The 20,208-nt window shown below is 36.5% G+C and overlaps 1 protein-coding gene across 2 annotated transcripts in view; it reads left to right on the top strand.

The window, feature by feature from the left end:
• The window catches only part of CENPF (centromere protein F), a 35,285-nt gene extending 15,738 nt beyond the window's left edge, over positions 1 to 19,547 (top strand). For both annotated transcript variants that reach the window (XM_014252958.2, XM_088053243.1), the window contains exons 11-20: positions 2,496 to 2,631; positions 3,116 to 6,558; positions 7,055 to 9,352; positions 9,913 to 10,053; positions 11,094 to 11,270; positions 11,974 to 12,135; positions 13,434 to 13,620; positions 14,306 to 14,785; positions 16,055 to 16,248; positions 18,773 to 19,547. In XM_014252958.2, coding sequence (XP_014108433.2) covers positions 2,496 to 2,631; positions 3,116 to 6,558; positions 7,055 to 9,352; positions 9,913 to 10,053; positions 11,094 to 11,270; positions 11,974 to 12,135; positions 13,434 to 13,620; positions 14,306 to 14,785; positions 16,055 to 16,248; positions 18,773 to 18,973 — 7,419 coding nt within the window. In that variant the 3' untranslated portion in view covers positions 18,974 to 19,547. The remainder of the gene's footprint in view (positions 1 to 2,495; positions 2,632 to 3,115; positions 6,559 to 7,054; positions 9,353 to 9,912; positions 10,054 to 11,093; positions 11,271 to 11,973; positions 12,136 to 13,433; positions 13,621 to 14,305; positions 14,786 to 16,054; positions 16,249 to 18,772) is intronic.
• Positions 19,548 to 20,208: the final 661 nt, after the last annotated feature.

Raw genomic sequence — 20,208 nt, 5'->3', positions numbered from 1 at the left:
CATAAGCAGTCTTCAAACACTTTTGTGTTCATCCTAGTCATAATGAGGCCTTGCCTAACATTGTGGAAATTAGTGCAGTTTCTGGAGTTAGCTGTGTGGGGATTCATTGCTGTAATGCTGATGATATGGTTCTAGTTCATGTTGTACTTACTTTCAAAAAAATTAGATTGTGTTTCAAAAGATTCTTGCTTTTGGTTCTGAAATAAAATTCAAATAATAATAAAATGTGTGTTTGATTTTTGAAAGTAAATTCTAGAATCATTGCTGCTTTGATTCATACTCTTAAACTCAGTGATTTTGTACAAATTCTATATTCTCAAAAAAAAATACATCTCTTAGAATAAGACAGTCCAATAAATATACAGTGCTGGAAAAACTTTTTCCCAAATAAAGGTAAATTCAGAGAAGTTTCTGTATGCTGCCTAACTACCTTACTCATACCCTCAGAAATCTTTTCACTTTGAAGTCTTGTCTGTCTTCTCAGTAATGTTGTTTTGCTTTGGTAGCAACCAGACCAGCTACTCTTGAAATTGTTACAGTTTTGCCACTAGAGACCTATCAATGCAAATTTCATCCTTTGTTTGGAGACTCAGCACTAAGTTGGAAAAACAGATGGATTCCTATGTAATCCGTGTCAGAGTTTGGTTTTGTTAAACATTCTCATTTTGCTTGTTACCAACTGTCATCAGCAGATATAAAATAACCTGGTGTAGTCTCTGCCAAAAAATTACCATCAAAATTCTCTGCAAAAGTCTAAAGTAAAATAGTGAGTTTTGTTCAGATCATCACAAACATTTGTATGGGTTTAGTATATTGTGAAAATTTAGGTACATTCTTGCTGGTAGATTGCAATGTCTGACAGCATTCCCAGTCGTTGGAATGTGACTGTTGTTTGAATTGCACTTTGCATGGTTTTGGCCCAGCTGACTGGCTCTCTCTCTGACTTGTTGAGCAAGTCCAGAGGAGGCCACCAAGGAGATGATCAGAGGGATGGAGCACCTCTCCTACAAGGAAAGGCTGAGAGAATTTGGTTTGTTCAGTCTGGAGAAGAAAAGGCTTTGGAGTGACTTAACTGTGGCCTTCCAGCTCCTGAAGGGAACCTACAAGAAAGATGAAGAATTACAGGACAAGGGGAAATGGTTTTACACTGACAGTGGGTAGGTTTAGATTAGACACTAGGAAAAAAATCTACACCCAGTCTAGCAAGGGAGGTCTCTGCCCATAGCAGGGAGGTTGGAACTAGATGACCTTTAAAGTCTCTTCCAACCCAATGTGTGATTCTATGGGTATTGGGAATGTTTGCCCCAAATTGAAAAAATTGGACCTTTCAGCCATTTTAATTCCTTAAATGTGTTTGTTTTTTTCTTTCCATAGATCACCCTAGGTTTTCTAATGAATGGCTTAGTTTAATTTGTGTACTTATATTGCATCTGTGCATGCAGCTTTGAATGCAAGGGGTTTGGATGCTTGGACTTCTTTGAAAATTTATTAAGATTGCTAGAAAACTTACTCATTGAAATTTATATATGTGTGTTTTTTTTTTTTTTAACTGTGGGTAGGGAAGGCTGTGAGTAGAAGGGAAGGCAACTGTCAGCAACAGTGACAATTTTAATCATGTTCTCAGGGTAATTTGAGGGCTGTTGCAAAAACAACCCCTGCCACACTAGCAAGCTTTTAATTTTTTTCGTTCAGACCTTTCCCTTTCTTGAGCTTGGCTTTTGTGAATCAATGCCTATCTGCTAGTAGTAAATGGATGTATAATTGATGGTATGTTTCCATTTGGGCCATGCCTGTTCCATACCATCTGTTGTCCAGAGCACAGGATTTTGGAGAACAGGGATGAATCTCTTCAAAAGAATTTTATTTAGTTTCCGGGGTGCAATGTAGTTACTACATAGTATTTTTTGGTGGTGGTGATAGAGTGTTTTGTTAGCTTGTTTGGAATTTTGTAAAATCAATTTATTTGAAAGAAAGTGCTGTTAATTGCAAAGCAACTATCTAAAAGTGTAAGCACTTCTAAATAAAATTTGACCAGTGTTGCCATGTTGTTGATATTCAGTGGAAAAAGAACTTGTCTCTATATGAGATGACAGGTGAAATCTACTTTTCTACACGTTTCATGCTAATTTTGATGCCATTGCAGGGATTTGTTTACTGAGCTTCTTTGGGAAAGTAGCTTGACTTCATCAGCTCAGATTTTGTATAATCTGTCCTGTCCCATCTCTTTCTTTCTGTGTTAGGTCATGTGGAGCTGTTTGTTCTAGGCTAACAAGGAACATGCTGACTACATCAACTGGCAGTGTCTCTCTGATGCTGTCAATTTGTTAAGAATAAAAAATTCAGCTTATGTTTCTGAGCAGTGCTTAGGAATCCAGGCATAGATGCCCAAACTCTTAACAGGATTTAATGGAATATCTTTGATTCAAATGAACTGAATCCACTGATCTTTTTATTACAATTTACATGAAATATGGCCTAATTTGGTTTTGGTTTAGGAAGTGAAGAAGGAGAAAAATCTTCTGAACTGTCAACTTGAAAAGAAATTGCAAGATATCCACCAGCTTGAAGAAGAACTAAATATGATCAAGCAATATCTAAAGCAAAGCCAGAATTTTGCAGAAGAGATGAAAAGTGAGTTATGATTTTAAATTTATAGAACTCTTTCTTGTATGTTTCCTGCAATGCTGTAAGTTTCATTGTGAATTAAGTAAAAAGTTTCTGCTGGGGAATAGGATTACTATTTTTTAAGAACATTGAGTTTGTTGTCAATGAAAAGGAGTTTTTGGTCTATGAACATGTACAGTTCCTGAAGGTATGCTGTTTTGAAAATAATCGAAGTGTACTGAACTTATCAGCAAATTTGTTTTCATAGAATCTATTTTAAACAGAAAACTTCTGTTTTGCAGTTCCTTTAGGGAAAGCTGACTGCATGTAGTGCCTGCTAGCCTAAAGTAATATAAATATCTTTCATCCAGTGACATTACTTAAGAGTAATGCTTTGCAGTAGAATGAGAATTGAAAATAGTAAAAGTAAATAGTAACACCCCATCTAGAAAGTTATCAGTAGATTTGCCAGTATTGACTGGCAAAGATTTGATGGTATTTTCTTCTACAGATAAAAATGCTGTTCAGGAAGTGGAGCTGAAGTTACTGGGAGAGAAATTGAAAAGGCAAGAGAGCTCTCTTTCACTGGAGAACCTGAAAAGAGCTTTAGCTGACATGGAAAAGCAGCTAGAGTCTGCCCGAGGTCTCCTCAAGGAAAAAGATAATCATATTAAAGAACAAGACTGTAAAATAAGTACAATGGAGGGAGAATCAGAAGCTTTGCAGAGACTCCTTGGATTAAAGCAGAGAGAATGTGAAGAATTGCAAAAAGAGTCTACAGTTCTTTCTCAATGGAAAAATGAAACTGATCATCTCATAAATAAACTTCAGTCTGAAAAGGAAGGTATGCTGGTTCATATCAATGACTTGGAGAGTTCCCTTCAAAGTCAGCAAAGCAAAAATCATGAGCATAGCGAGAAACTTAGGATGATGCAAACCGAAAGTGACAGGAAATCCACAGAGATTAGAGAACTTAAATATATGCTGGAATGTAAAAGTACAGAATTAGAAGAACAAAAAAAAGCTTTTGATGAACTTAAGCAGAAAGCAGAATGTTCTGATAAAAAGTACTGTAAAGAGATAGAAAATATGTCGTGTAAAATATTCCAGCTCACCAACCAAGTTGCTGAACTTGAAGAAAAGTTACAGCTGGCAGCAAGTCAAGGACTGCAAAGGGAGCAGTGCTATCACAACCTGCTTGGTGAATATAAAAAAATCTGTTGTCTTGTAAATGCAAAAGATACTTCAGAAATGACAGAAGATGGAGAAGTTAATTTAGAAAGCAGACAGGATAAGACTCGGTTAGATAATATACAATTTGCAGCAACTAATTCCAGCGGTGAGGATCACAGATGTGCAGGAGCTCTTCTAGAAATGGGAAAAACTAAGAATCTGGCCAATTTACAAGAGCAGATCTCTTTTCTTGAGAGTTCTTTAGTGGCACAAAAGCAGCTGAATTCAAATCAGCAGCAGCAGTATGAAGACTTACTGCAAATAAAGACTGAAACAGAACAAAAGTTGTTTGCAGTAGAACAGATGCACAAAAACTTCATGACAGAAACCAAGCAGCACATCAGTAACTTGCAAGCGGATATTTCAGCACGTCAGGAATTAGTTGAAAAAACTTCAGCTATTCTTGAGAAAAAAGACATGCAGCTGCAAAGTCTGAATGAAAAGCTAGAAAACCAACAAGCTGAGCTTCAGGATTTAAAGATCAATAATAAATTGCTTGAGGATTCACTAAGCCAGCTGAAGCTCATGTCTGAAACATGGGATTCAGAGAAGAACATGTCTTCAATGATTTGCTCATACAATAAAAAAATTGTTGAACTTACTGAAGAAAATACAGCCCTTAGGAATTTAAGCAGTGCTTTAAAGCAAGAGCAAATAACTTTACTGGAGGCAAATAAAAATATTTATGATAGTTTAAAGGAAAGAGAAGAAATCATTTCTGAAATGTCTGGAAAACATGAGGAGGAAAGACAGCGTATTGAATCAAGAACTGCAGAGATCAAAACAGAGCTTGAAGTTCTGCAGGCAAAGTATAAATCAGTAGAAGAAGAAAACGGAAAAATTATGAACATTCTGAGAGAGCAGACGATTGAATTAGATGAAAAGAAAGCAAAATTAGAACAAGAGAAACAGGTACTGAGTGAGAACAAAGATATCTTACATAAACTAATAGCCTCAGAAGAAATAAAAAAGGATTTGGTTCATGAACTTCAGCAGCTGCAGTCAGAATTTTCCAACATCCAACATGTGCCTTCTGTGGAGCTTGACTGTTTAAGCCAGGAAAGGTTAAATGCCAGGACAACACAAAATACACTGCAAGAGAAATGTGGCTTTGTATTTCAAGAGAGAGAGCAATTGGGGAAGGAACTAACAACAAAAAATGAACCTCTAATGTGCAATGTTAATTGTGAACAAAGACTCTGCTCAGAACAGTTGAGAAAATCAATGGAAGAAAAGGACATTGAGCTGAATAAATACCAGGTTAAACTTGAGCTTCTTCAAATGGATTTTGAGGATAGTGAACTCTCTCTAGAGAACTGCAGGTTAGAAGTGATGCAACTGGATACTGCTTTAAAAGGTATGGAAGTAGAACTTGAGAAAAATGTGAGAGAAAAAGAGAGACTGAAGCAAGAACTACTGTCTATTAAAAAACTGAAAACTGCAGATTCTTCACTTATAGTATTAGAGGAAGATGGCCACTCATTGGATTATAATTATGGTGACATTTCCCAGGATTGTGGCAAAAGGGGAATAGATCAAAGTCCTTCATCAGTGTTGCTGGCATCCTCTTTGCAGGTAACAATAAACCAGCTGAGTGAGCTTGAGAAAATGTGTGAGAGGTTGCAGTGTGAAAACACTGCATTAGCCTCTGGATTCAAAGATGCAAAAACCAATGGTACCACAAGCATTAATAAAGAGGAAGAGGAGAAAGATGATATAATGAATGCAGATAGCAATTTAAAAGCTGAGAAAGCTGTTCTTCCTGATGAACTTATGGATCAAAGTGACAACAGTGATCTGAAAATGTGTTCTGATAATAAGGAAATGTCCTTCAAACTTAAAGAATGCAGTTCTTCTGACTCTGAAGATTTAAAGTTGACCAGCAAAGAAGTTAAGGTACACTTTGCTGAAGTGAGAGAGAAGCTTTTGACTTTCCAGAATGAACACCTAAAATTATATGAACAGCACTGTTGTATGAGTTCAAAGATATGTGAACTGCAGTCTTGTATGGAAATACTGAAATCAGAAAATCCTTTGTTGTCAACAAGTCTGAGCAGTGCTCATGTAGATTCTGTGCAAGTGTCACTGTCATCCAACCAAGATGACACGCTGCCTAAACTAGATGAAACTAAGGCCACGGATTCTTCCTCAGACCTTTCTGTAAATCCCTGTTTGTTAGAAGTAAGTGATGTGGTTAATTCTCGTAACAGTGGTCCATGCAAATGGACAGAGGAAATGAATCAGACAGACAGTTCTGTAGAAGTAATTTCAGAGGATGCAACAGAAGTTTTGGTTGAAAAGTATCATAATGATCACAATTTGGACTCTGTTAGAGAGCTTGGGAGTATTACTCCAAGAAAATCTAACCTTGAAAATAGAATTGAAGAACTTCAGATTCTCTGTCAGACATATGAGAAGGCCATCAAGGTGCTTGAAGATCAGTTTCGTGTTCAAGAGAATATCAAAAATGAGGAAATACAAGAACTGAAAGAAGCTATACTTTCTGAAAGGAAAGAAATAGATAATCTCAAACAGCAAAATCTATCTGAAAAGGAAGAATGGCAGCAGAAGCTGAATAATGTGACTATGGAGATGGAGTGCAAACTGGCAGCAGAAAGAAAACAAACTGAGAATCTCTCTTTGGAGCTGGAAGCAGCAAGACTCCAACTACAGGTCCTTGATTTAAGTTCTCATTCACTCCTGTGCACAGATACTGAAAATGTAAGTAATTGCTGTTGTGCAAATGAGTTTTATGTAAGTCCTTTCATTTGTGGTCACCCAAATAGAATTTTTTGCAGTAAAATCTATTTAAAATTGTGCCCCGCAGAAGCAGTACTATTATTTGGAGAAAGATGAAAAATAATCCATACTCAAGCAGTAATCTTCATCCTTTAGTTATATTAACAATAGTTCACTTTGTCATGTAGACACCTATTTTCCCAAAATACAGAAGGATGTGGTATCTTGGCACATAGTCTATTAGCATATTTATCTGAAATTTCTCCCTCAATACATTTAAAACCTTTTGGCCAAAGATGATAAATAACTGTCAATCCTTTCTGTAAGAAAGGAGACTGTGAAGTAGGGAGGGATGATATCTATTTATTTTGCATAAGAGCAGGAGCTTTACTAGTTTAAGGAAAGTTTTAAAACTTATTTTTTCTTATATGCATTCTTCCCTCCTTTTTCGTAATTGATCTTTTCTTATTCCTTGTAGAACATAGAACAAGAAAACAATAGTCCTTATAAATTGAGAGTGCCTGATGAAAACTCAGCTCTGAAAAACAGTAATCTTAAAATAATTCCCATTGAGAAAATGTCTGGAGGAGATGCCTCTGTGTGTGAAAATGAAACTGAGACTGCTGAAGCAAGATTAATGGAAGATTACACTGAAAAAATTTCTGGAGAACAGGAGCATAAAAATACATCAGGAAAAAGAACCAGCTCCTCCAACCATGCCAGTGCATTGTCATTTTCCAGTAGTAGGATTTTGCGTGCTGGGTATTTCTGTGAAAATCAAATAACTACTGAAATGCTTCAGGAAGAGGCAAAACAGCAGACTGCTGAAAATTTGAAGCTGATCTATGAGATAGAAAAAAACCCAAACCATGTTGATTTAAAAATACAAGCTGAGCAATCAAACTCAGAGATGAACTTTCAGGAGGTACAAACAATTTCAAATAGCTCAGCTTTTGCAGAACTGGTGGAAGCTACTGTAGCCGTTAAGGAAGAAAACTCTAGCATAAAGGAAAAACATAGATCAGTTTCTATCAATAAGCAGGAGTTATCTCTTCAAGTAGTCTCATTAGAAAAAGAACCTGAAAACCTTAAGTCTGAGCTGGAGATATGTAAAGTTAGATTGCTTAATTCAGCAGACATGTTTGATGATGTAGAAATGACCACGAGAGCTGGTCAGGAGCAATTTCTTGCAGCTGAAAATGAAGGGGGGAGTCCAAAATCTGAGCAAGTTAATATTGAGAACCATGCCTTGTTCATAGAGCATGACATTGAAATGCTTCAGGCAAAATGTCAGCAATTAGAAAGGGAGAGGGAAGTTACACTGAAAACTATTTCTAGCTTTCAAGAGCACCTTGCTTCAGTCACAGCTGAGAGAAACTATATTGGCCAAGAACTGACTATTTTGTCTGAAAGCAAAAAAGAGTTGGATGAGAAGTATCAGAAGCTACAAGAGAAATTAAAAGAATTAGAGTTAACTAAAATGGATTCTACGGGATTCATTAGAAGGTTAGAGGATGAAGTGAGGACACAAGCAAATCTGCTTGAGGCTGCAAAATCTGATGCAAATCAATTATCCAGTGAAAAAGACTGTCTTCTTCAGAAGCTGCAAAGTTTAGAAAATGATGCTGTATCTTTCACCTTAGAGAAAGAAAAATTCCAGAATGAAGCAGCAGATTCAAAGAAAGAAAAAGAGCTGATTGCAAGAGAGTTGGGAATGATGCAGCATAAATTAGATTCGTCAGAAATGAAAAATTCAAAGCTTTCCAAATCTTTGGAAGGCTTGTTAATGGAAAAAAGAGAACTTGCTGCAAGACTCAGCGCTGCACAGAAAGAAGCAGACCAACTGCGATGTGGAATTGAGAAGCTGAAAGTAAAAATTGAGTCTGATGAGAAGAAAAAATGTCACATTGCTGAAAAGCTGAGAGACAATGAACGGAAAGCTGACTCCCTTCAGGATAAAATAGAGAGGCTTGAAAGGGAATTGGAGATATCAGAGAAAAATCTAGAAGATACAGTTATTGAGTTGGAGACTGCCAAAGCAGAGGCAGAAACATTAGCAACGGAGATGGAAGAGATGACTGAAAAGCTGAAATGTTCCAACTTACAAATTGATGTCCTCACCTCACAAAAAGAGTGTTTGGCTAACGATTTAAAAGCAATGCAAGAAAGATTCCTTGATCTAGAGTCTTCAAATTTGACTACAGCAAAACAGTTGGGAGAAAAGGAGGAAGAAAAGATACAAATCAAAGATGAGTTTGAAAATACTGTGGCATTGCTGAGATCTGAGCTCAAATATATGAGTGAGAAATTAGAGTTTTCATGCAAGAAGGAAGCAGATGCTAGAGCAAAAGAGCAAGTCTTGATTAATCAGGTGGCTCATCTTGAGCAAGATAAAATAATGCTGATACAGGAATGTCAGGAAATAAAAAATGAAAACATCAAACTGGATCAAGCAAGGGAAGTACTTGTTCAAGAATTGATGGATTGTAAACAAAAACTCAACGAAAAGGTGCAGGAAAATGGTGCTCTTGAAAATCAGGTGAAAGAAACAGAGGCACTATCTTTGCAGCTGTCTCATATGCAGCATGAACTTGAATGCTGGCACCAGGAAAAAGAGAGGCTGCGGAACTTGATTGCTGAGTTGAAGCTGAAGGAGCAACATTTTCCTGATGGTGAAACCTCTCCGGATATCCTGAATGTTCTAAAAATGTCTTATAAGGACCTTGAGAAGGAACTGGAATCTACACTTTGTGAAAAGAACACTCTATGTAAAAAGGTAATATCATTTCCATTAGGGTAGAGTTCCCTTTGTAGGAGTGAGGATAAAGTGTCTTCCAGGTTTACCACTTCCTCTAATAAATTAAATCTTAAAATAATTTTAACCTCAGACTTTTGCAGGAAACATCCTATTTTTAAAATTACGTTTTCTGTGCAATCATGAATTTTCATTGAAATTACAGAGCTGGAAAGCAGGGCATTGTTTTGCATAGGATGAATGAGAAGGTAGCTTGAAAATAGACATAGAAGTTTAAGCAATCAAATAATGCAGGATAGTTTCCTCTTTCCTGTAGAAGAAAAAGAGGAAGAGCAAATTGGTATTGGGTGGCTGAGTTTTTGTATCAAGAATAAATACTTTGGAAGCTCCAAAGAAAGTGAAGCAACAATAGTGTACTTGTCATGTGAAAACATCATTACCCCGTTGAGACTCTTGCTTAAAACTTGACCAACTATGGGAATAAAATAATCCATCTTAAAAACTGGTTGGTACCCATAAGTACATTCTTTGGAGGTCATGACAACATGTATTAAAAATAATTCTGGAAAATTTCATTTCAGGTAAATGAACTGACTGAAAGTGAAATTGAACTGCAAGTCAAGCTAAATAATACTGATCAGAAGATTGCCAGATTGCAGGAAGAAAGAAATAAGCTTGCTGAAGAAATGCAACGTGTTCAAGAGTATTCAGAAAAGAACAAAGTAAGTTACTCCATCTGCAGTATTCTTGTGTAGAGAGTCAGATGCTCAAGTACAGTACATGGGTGGAGTCTGGTCAAGAGAGTCTGTGATAATATACAGTATTAGAGGTTATTGCTTCCAAATTTCAAAAAATCCAATGTTCTCTTCTGAGATAAAATGATTACTTGATAGTTTTCCCCTCTTCCTTCCATCTAAACTATGTTTTCTTGGCATAAAGGCCACTGCTGGTTATCTAGACATTTTTCAGTGTAGAGAAATTCTCTACTTCAGGCTTTCAGTCATCAGACTGAGGAGGTCAGATAAGAAATAACACATATTTCAAAACTACTTTTAGTGTTTCGGTAGTGCTAAAGTAATTCAGGACAAAGTCAAGGAAGAAACCGTTTTGGAGCCTTTATTTTTAATTTGTTTGCATTTAATTCTAAGAGGCTATTTTATCAGTTAGACAATTTGTCTAATAATATTGTGAACAATATTATGTCTTCAGTTTATGTGGTCGTCTGACCTACTAACTTTATTTACAAAATTCTATAACCAGGGCCTTGTTTCTATTGTGGCATTGAGGATTTTGAGTGGCAAAAGAACAGAGATTTCTGCAACTTTCAGAAATCCTAAATGGAAATACAGGCCAGCTGTCCAAAACCTAGCAATAAAAGTGGATGAAAATGAAAAGTCTTAGAAAGTTTTGTCATCTTAAAGAGGGTGAGAAAAATGACCCTTAATCTCTCAAGTTAATCTCAGATGGAACAATGTTTGAAGAGGTTAAGCTTTTATTTTGGCAGTGCTGCTTGATTTAACACTCTTGGCAAATTTGCACTTGTTTTCTTTTAAGCAAACCTTCCTCTGCCTCCTGTCCTACTTTTGTATTCAGATATTCTTTTCTTTGATTACAGTGTGTTTAGCCAGTGTTAAGTATCTTTTTCTTACCAAATTGCTTTTGAAAATTCAAAGATGTTTCAGATTTAAGCAGTTTTATGGGTCAGCTCTTTCTCTATTGAGATAATTCCAAATACCAAAGAATGCACTCTTACTATTTACAGATTCAGCTGCATCTAACAACTTCAGAAAAAAATGAACTGGCCAGGAGTTTGGAGATGGTCCAGAATCAACTACAAGAAAAAGAAGGTGAAATTAAAAGAGAAATATCAGAATACAAAGACAGACTACTTCAAGCAGAGAAAGAGCATCAGGATGCTCTGACAGAAGCAAACCGAAAGGTAAATCAGAAAATAGGAAGAGTAGTGCTGTGAGTTTTTAATTCAGTTCTATGTATTTTACAAAATTTTGCTGATCCTATTGCAAAAGAATTTATCTTCGTTAATATTTCCAAGATCTACATATACTTACCTTGCAACTCAGTAAGTATTAAATTAACTTTTTTCCACACAACAAGCACTAAAAAGTGAATTTATCTCACAACTCAGTAAGCATTTAATCTATATAAAAAATCCCTGTGACTGTTGTGGTAGGAAGAGGGAGGAAAGTTTAACCAGTTCAAGATACAAGGGCAAATTTGTTGGAAATACATTTTTCAGATGTACTATATGCAAAGAGCCATCAACTTTTATGCAGAAATGTCTGTGAACTTAAGGCAAATAGAACACAGGCAAGTAACTTACTATAATTACTATAATTGTTTCTTAATAGTTTTCATTCTTATTAATATAAAGTAGATGTAACAGCAAGTTATAGTGAAATATAAGGGTTTTCTTCTGACAGACTTCTTAGAGGCAAGATTCTAATATTCAAAATATATACTTGAGACAAATTGCCTTTTCAATTTTGAACTCCTCAAAACATAACTATTAAATTTGCTGTGGAATTCCTGTGGGTTTGTGATATGCTGTTAGGTACATCTTTAAAATGCACCTCAGTGTCCTTTTTGGTATTATAGTAATTAGGCACATTTTCTTTTTCTAGAATGAAGTAGAAATTGAGGCCTGTCATGAGAAGATTAGTTCACTGGAGCACATTATCAGCTCACAAAAATTAGAAATTGAGCATTTGAAGTCAAATAAAGAACAGTTAAATAATTCCCTAGAAGAAGCTAATCAAGCCTTAGGAGAACTCCTAAAAACTAAGGTAAGAAAAAACCCTATGTATGACCAATTATGTGAGATTCCAGGCACTGTGTAGTAATATAAACATAGGATTGGGGACCAGTGCTCCAGAACTTTGGCTTGACTTTGGTACAGCCTTCATTTCATTAAAGAGAACACAGAGCATGGAGAAAACATTGTTACTATTGATGTACATTAGAAAAATTCTGTTCTGTGTGTCGTGACTGAGATCACCTAGAACTGGTTTCTGTGACCCTAAACACAGCAGTCTATTGACTACAGTGAACATTGCAGCTGAGTTAAAACGTGGTTAGAATTCACTCAGACTTTGCAGTGCCTCTATTTTCTGTTTGTGAATTACTTTGATGGTAAAATGTACCATGGTCTATGCCTAAGCATTAATCTTGATAGATTGCTCTTTAGTCAGCTTTTTCAGTTCCATTTTATATAGAATTCTCATTAGAGCTATTAACTAGTGTAATTCTTTGACAGAATTGTTCACAGGGATGCTGGAATATGAGCTCCACTTACTGTGAGCTACTGATAACCTGGAACAGTTCTTCATGTCCTTGGTTTGCTATTTAGTAGCACAGGTGAAGCTTCACTGTCAATATACTGTACTTCTGTACCAATAATCCTATCCCTGCATTTTTCTTGTTTTCTGGGTGGTTTTGGTGTTTTTGGGTGCTGCTTCAGTCTGTGATTGATTTCTGGCTCCAACTCTGTACTTCAGCTTCAGGAATTAGTGTATCTCTAAATGCACTCTTGAAGAAACAGTCAATTCAATTTACATGCAAGTAAACACTGAATTACAATATGCTCATCTTGTTCAACAGTTCTTTATTCTTAGGGCCCTCCACTGTGGTGTTAATTTGGTTAATAAGAGCAGTCCAAGGATAAAGTCCTGTGGGATGTGTGCCAGAAAACAGTACCCATGGTAGTGTCAATGTAGCAGAGAAGGCTCCTACCTGTGCTCATTGTGTGGTATTTGCTCACAGGTTGGTACCAGACCAATGGGACAATAAAAGGTTCAGGCTGGACATTTTGAAGAATTTGTTTGCTATAGGAAACAGTGTAAAGCACTGGAAGGGGGCTGCCCAGGGAAGAGGAGTCACCACCCCTGGAAGTGTTCAAGGAACAGCTCTGGGTGGCCCTTAGTGCTATGGGTTAGTTGATATGGCGGTGTTCGGTCAAAGGTTGGATTCAATGATCTTGGAGGTCTTTTCCAACTTCAGTGATTCTATTACTCCTTTTGATATTATAATGTTTAAAAGGAGGAATTATGTTTCTGGTGAAATAACTAAATTTCTTATTTTTTAGGCTGATAATAGTGACATTATAATTCAGCTGAAGAAGGAAAATGAATGTGCCCACAGTAAAGTGCAGATGTGGATGAAATCCTGTAAGCAGCTGGAACAGGAAAAGGAAATGTTGCAGAAACAACTAGCTGAACATGATGAGCTGCTAAAGAAGGAAAATCTGACTATGGCAAAGCATAATAAAGAAGGTAACTGAATCTAGATTGTCTTAATGCTTTCTTAGTGCTACATTAATCTGTAAAACTTTCTTGTTCCCTAAAATGTCCATTTGCATATGCAGCTCTAGTACAGAGCATGATTCTTAACTAGAATAAAAAACTACAAGTGCAAATGTCAAACACTTCCAAAATCTAGCTAATCTTTTTTTCTCTTAAAGTTGTTGTCTCTCTTCTCAGAAACAACACTAGGTTCTGAATAAATTTATTAAATTTTCCATTTTTGATGTTAAAAGTGACTTAAGGAAGAAAAGAGATATTTTTCTTAAGTTTTGTGTGCAAGTTCTTATATCATTTTTCAGCGAGCTTTTCCTTCTTACTCTCATTCTTTGTTCTTAATATTTTAGCTAATCTCATGAGATATACTGTATTGTAAATGATACTTAAAGTAAGTTGAGGGTGAAAATGGAGTGTTCAGAAGTTACAAAATGAAAGGTTAAATGTTTCCCCATGCACTGGTCAAGGATTTTTTTAAAAATTTGCATATTTGTTCTCTATTTACAGAGACATTGTTATGCCTATCACATTACTGAATTTGTTTCACAGTCATTTTTTTATAGTTGCACTGTTACAGAACATGTGTAATTAAAAGATAAATTCCTATATATGTATCTTTTATTATGTCAGCTATATGAATAATCATGTTTTTCTTTGAAAGATGCTGATGATAATGCCATTACGGAAGAAATTAAGTTAAAATTAGAAGAATTGCAGGAATCTACAGAAGTGAAGACCAGAGAAGCAAATGAGAACTTGGAGAAATACTGCTCTCTAATTGTTAAATATCATAAACTAGAGGAAGCAAATGAGATGCTAAAAACGCAAGTCAGTTTGTTGAGTACTCAGCTGAAACAGCAAGCGTGTGATGCTGTCAGCAATCCTTTGTTGAATTCAGAGAAGTCATTAACACAGAAGAGCAAACACTCCGTCGAAGAGAGGAGGTCAGATGAAGAAACCACTAAGCTTTCAAGTAAAAGGCAGAGATGTGAAGACAGCAGGAAAGACGATGGAGAACCAAGATCTCCTGCTCCAGAGACTTCGTTGAAAAAGAAGAGGAAGTGTGGTAGCTCTCTAAATCTGCAGGGTCGGGACAACACTGACTGTGAGGTGGATGGGCTTCCAGAAATAGTGCAGAAAGGTATTGGTCTTGTAAAGACAAATGTTCTTTGAGCACAACAGGTGTGCTTTCTCTTGTTTTGTTGAATGGCTTTCAAGTCTGCCTAGCTGGTGACTCTGCAAACATTTTTGGTGAGAGACAGTGATGGAAAGTAAAAGGAGTCAATGAGAGATGCAGCAGTTGGCGCCAAGTTAGCTTTTCTGGAGCACTGGTGTTAGACCAGCAGAACACATTTCTGCTGGATTAATAACTCCCATTCTGCTAAGAATTAAATGGTCATGGCAGTCTCCTGTGCTCCCATCACCTCACTCACAGATGTAGTGTGCAGTGAGGCAACTGGAGACCAAAAACTGGGGAGGAGTGGTGTATGAAGGGAAGCCTAAGTGTGTTCCCCAGGTGTTTGCTTATTTGTGTGCTTTTATTTCTTTCAGTACCAATAATTAAAAGTGTGCTAATTTGCAAAAAATTAAATCAACTAAAATTCCCCAAGTTGAAACTGTCTTGCCCACAGCAGTAATACCTTAATATCTTCTTCACTTTCCATCTGCTGTGAATACCATGAAATTAGGTAGCCTGGTATTCCATATAAGGGCTTGCTGCAGCAGATGGTAAATGAGAAGACTGCACAAATCAGGACTTGAAAAATATCTTGTAAGTTCAACTGCCTTTTAAGTTTCCCTTTATAATAGATGTAATTGCCATCATTAAAGGACAAACCATAGGGATACTGAGTAGCCTCAACTTCGGTGGTCACTCCCAGAAGTCAGTATTTCTAAGGAAAACATTGTTTGCATTTCACTTTCTTACCAGCATTAGTATATCTTCTAAAAATAGCCCTTTTGAGGACATATGTGCCAGTTCATATTTGACTTTTAGGCTAGATAGAGAAATAATAAACACTCTATAACTAAGTAGTTCTACACAGAGAGAAGTATTAAAAATCAAGAGCATCATATCACAGTATCATGAATTAACCAGTACTGGTTTTCAGTTTGAAATTACTCTCCGCATCATAATGTACCTGTAAAGAAAAATACCAAATACTTGATTTTTTTTTTTTTTTCCCCTCCAGAATTGCTCTTGTAATTCAACAGTTCTTCTGTGATACCCAAGTTTTGCATTTCAGTTTTGGAATATGCAAGATCTATTCAGCAATCTTTGTTCCATTTTCTCCAATGGAACAGATGATTTATTTCAATCAGCTATTTTACTCCTATTGTGGAAAAAGAAATCCATTTGAGGAAGTGTGATTGCTTTAGCTGGTTTTTATAGAAGCTGTTTATTTTTCAGGATTTGCTGACATTCCCAGTGGCAAGGTCAGCCCTTACATTTTACGTAGAACAACGCTGCACCTCAGATCCAGTCCCCATCCAGCTTCCTCAAGTGAGAAAAAGCCTTTGCCTACACAGGACTCACAGAAGTGCAGACCAGGCCATCTTGGTGAGAGTTACTGTTCGACACCTGGTGGCAGCAAACCACAAAAGGTAACTTGGAAAAACTTCATCTGGGTATGAAAGTCGTGGGGAAGACGTACTGCATTGACTAAATGTATTCATCTTGCCAAGTAGCTTCGAGGACATATATCATTCTTTGTTCCTCAACAATACAGTGCAGAGAAGATCATAAATACTGAATGACTGAAACATGACATAGCTCTTGACCATAATAGTGATCTGCAAATTGTTCATTGTGAGCTCATAGGAACAACCAGTGAGAAATGTAAATTCAATACAAGTATATTTTCTATTTCTTATAATGGATATTAAAGAGCAGATATTCCTTATACTGTGGTTTCTGAGGTTGCAGAGAAACTAACCACCTAAAGGACTAACCTCTGGGAGTTTGAGCTCAAAGTTTTCTGCAAACAGCTTTTCTTGGAATTTATAGAATAACTACAGGTATTTGAGAGGCTATTAAACATGTAAATAGGGAACATTTGGATGATAAAGAATGGGTTGTGTTGGAAGGGACCTTAAAGATCAGCTAATTCCAACCTCCCTGCCAGACCAGGGGCACCTTCCACTAGACCAGCTTGCTAATGCTTACCAGATTTTGATGTTATCAAAACAAGTAAATACTACACAATTATGTTTTGAAAGTGGACTCCTATTAAAAAAAAAAGATTAGTAACTGAAGTTTACATTAACTTTGTGTTTACAGTAATAGACACATTGCTGAATGTTTTACAGTACATTAGAGCAATATGTTCTAAGATGAAGCAAATGCTTTGCAGATTATAGAAAGATGTTCCAGCTTTAGGACAGGAATAAACCTTTTGTTGTCCAAAACCTCCTCCAAAGTTTGTAAACATGTTATCTCAACTTGAGCAATAAGAGAATAGTAATTGGTAGCTCTTTGTATGAGGGCTACACGGAAATATTCACTTATCACAGTATCACTATCACAGTAGATAAAAATCCTTCCAGTTTGCCAGGTTGCACAAAAGTATTCTCTTGACAATCGGCAGAATTTGCACGTAGCTTTTTGGTTTTTTTCTTTTTTTTCATTCCATTTTTTTTTCAATCCAGTTAGTTTGTATTAGCACATAAAGTATGTTATAAAGTATACCAAAAGTACAGGCAAATGCCACATAGTTTAGTGGATGTACAGCTTTTGAGGCCAGAAAGCACCATTGGGCAGACAAATCAGATCAGATTCATAATTTTTTGTAGCTACAGCAATAGGAAATCGGTGTTTTGCAGTGAGAGTGAATACACTGAATTTGTGTTTGTTGTTTCAAGGGATAATTAACCCACTTGCCAAGAGTTGCTGCTTCATACAGACTTTGCCTGGAGTTCTGTGTTTTATTAGTTTCATTAAGTGATGCCAATAAATTTTATTTATAATCCTTTATGTCTGTTTCTCTATAACCTTAGAAACGGTGTTGCTTGTAAAGAATCTGAGTGAAAAAGAAAAGAAGCCTCGATCACAGAAAGTTGTGCAGTAATCACCTGCCAGCATGGTGTAAACTTGTTGTAAACTCTTGCTGACCATAGTCAGGGTTATAGAAAATAACAATTAATCCATAATAATATTGTCTAATTTAACTGGAGGAGGGATTTCCCAAACATTCCTCCTGTTTTTTCAACCTTGTATTGTCTAGGTCCAAGGACAGGCTACTCCCCACTTACAACTAGATCATAGTAATTAAGATTTCAGTGTTGGTTTTGTTCCCCTCAAGTGTAAATATGCTAAAGTCATCAGTTCCAGGAATTTGTGCCCTTCTCTCTTGGACACTGCTGATATGTATGTTGGTTTCATTTCAAGATGATGTACATCTGGGAATTTCTGGAGGAATTGCTCATATTGTTTCATCAGTTGTCGAAACCATTAAAACATATTGTTTTATGCTTTATATTAATACAGTAAATAGTGTGTCTTGTTTTAAAAGTGAAATAAACCTTGTTTCCTTCTCTTTGACAGGTACTTGTATCTACTTTATTTCAAATAGCAGTTTCAAACTGTTGCAAATTTTTCAATGTGTTTAAAAAGTGCCTGTCATGTTCATATGCAAATTTATTCACTTTTCTATGTGAATTTAATGTAGAATTTAAATTGAGTGCTTTGACTGCACATCGGTCAAAATGAGAAAGCAGTGGTTTCTGCCCAGATGTCAGCAAAAAAAGTGGCACCTATGCTTTTAAGTTTGCAGAATATGTACAGAAAAAATTAAATACAGCTCTTGGTTCACACTACCAGGTACTTTAGTAAACAGTTTAAGAGTACTGTCTGTTCCTTGTGTAGCTTTTTTTCTGCTCCTGGAAAATAGCTTGCCAGCAGTGTAGCAGATATTTCATCTCATACCACAAAAAAGCAAGGGTTATCAAGCCTCACTCTGTTGTGTATTCAGAGTGATAAGTGCCTTAAAAATGTTTTTCTGCTTTCAATATGTCTGTCTTTTGCAAATTCTCAATATTTAGTCTTTTCAGCAAGTCTTTCAACCCAAGGCAGAAAGCTAATATGGTTTTCCATTACCAGTAAACAAGGATGTTTTTGTTTGTGTTGCAGGAAAATGATGAGCAGCAGTCCCAAGCTTTTCCACCAATGAGTTCTACATCAAGGTCAACACTTTGCCTGCATAAACAATTGCCAAAACCTCTCTCTGATAATACTAGGGAGAGTCACACAATGCACAAAGCAAAAAATTTCCTAAATGAGCAAATATTATCTGAGCAAAATGAGCAAAAAGAAAATTGTAAGGTGCAGTAAATCTGACTTAGTCACTACTCAGAATACCTGGTGATCAAAACCAGTTTGTAAAATAAATGTAAGAACTATATGGAGGGTATCATTTTCTCTTCTCCAATGAATAACAATATATGGATTCTCCAGAGCATTTGTGAATATTTACTAATACCAGTAGTCAGTCAAACTGGTGAAATAACAGTGAACAGATATCTTTTTATAGGATCACAGAATCTGATAGGTTGGAAAAGACCTTTGAGGTCCATTGAGTCCAACCTATGACCTAACCTCACTTTGTTAACCAGACCATGGCACAGGGTGATATATCCAGTCTTTTCTTAAACACCTCCAGGAATGGTGATACTACCACCTCCCTGGGCAGCCCATTCTGATGTCCTATTACTCTGTAAAGAACTTCTTCCTAATGTCCAGCCTAAACCTCCCTGGTGTGCAGCTTCTATCTGTATCCTTTTGGCCTATTGCTGGTTAACTGAGAGAAAGGACCAACCCCCACCTGGCTCCAACCTCCTTTTAGATATAATTGTAGAATTTTCTGTAAATACTTTCTAAATCTGTAAAAAAAATAAACCATAGAAAAAGTGGCTATATGGCACCATGTAGTTAATTGTTGTCATTTTTATTGTGTACCAATGATTGATTTACAAATGGAAAATAAACTCACCTAAGTATCTAAAAAGCCTGGTTTCTAGGAAAAATGTGGCAAACACTATTGGATGATTCAAAATGAAACAGTGACTTACTTTCTAGGTGCAAGACAAAAATATAGAACTAGACAGAAAATGCAGCCAATACACAGGTCTACTGTCCTGTGTGTTGGTATCCCTTCTTCCTGATGGTGGAATTAGGGGTGAGGCATGATTCAAACAAAGCCAAAGAGGGCTGTCTTGTTTCCCTGAAATGAAGCATCTGACAATGTACTTCCCTAGCTGAAGGCCATATGTTGATCTTGACATCTGCCCAATGGCCCTTGGCAAAATCCTCAGCAAGATGCGGGAGTGAGCACTTTGTACCAGGCCAGAAAAGATGCTGTAACAACAACTTTGTTCTTGTTCTACCAGCAATGGTTGTCTGCTGCTTCTCTGAAGGTCACCTTTCACCTTGGCAATGCTTAACCTCAAATCTGTCTATAGGAAAATCAATGAAGACCTGTACCTGATGTAATGAGAGTGGATGTATTTGGGAAATGGTCAGGTGTCAAGAAACATCTGTATGGAATTGTCGTGGTTTTAAACCAATAA

Source organism: Pseudopodoces humilis, chromosome 3, assembly GCF_049639895.1.
Source record: "Pseudopodoces humilis isolate 2021_Gansu_Grassland_sample_001 chromosome 3, ASM4963989v1, whole genome shotgun sequence".
In the NCBI taxonomy this organism is placed as follows: Eukaryota; Metazoa; Chordata; class Aves; order Passeriformes; family Paridae; genus Pseudopodoces; species Pseudopodoces humilis.
The sequence above is the reverse complement of the archived record's forward strand: the minus strand, read 5'-3'. Positions and strand labels throughout refer to the sequence as shown.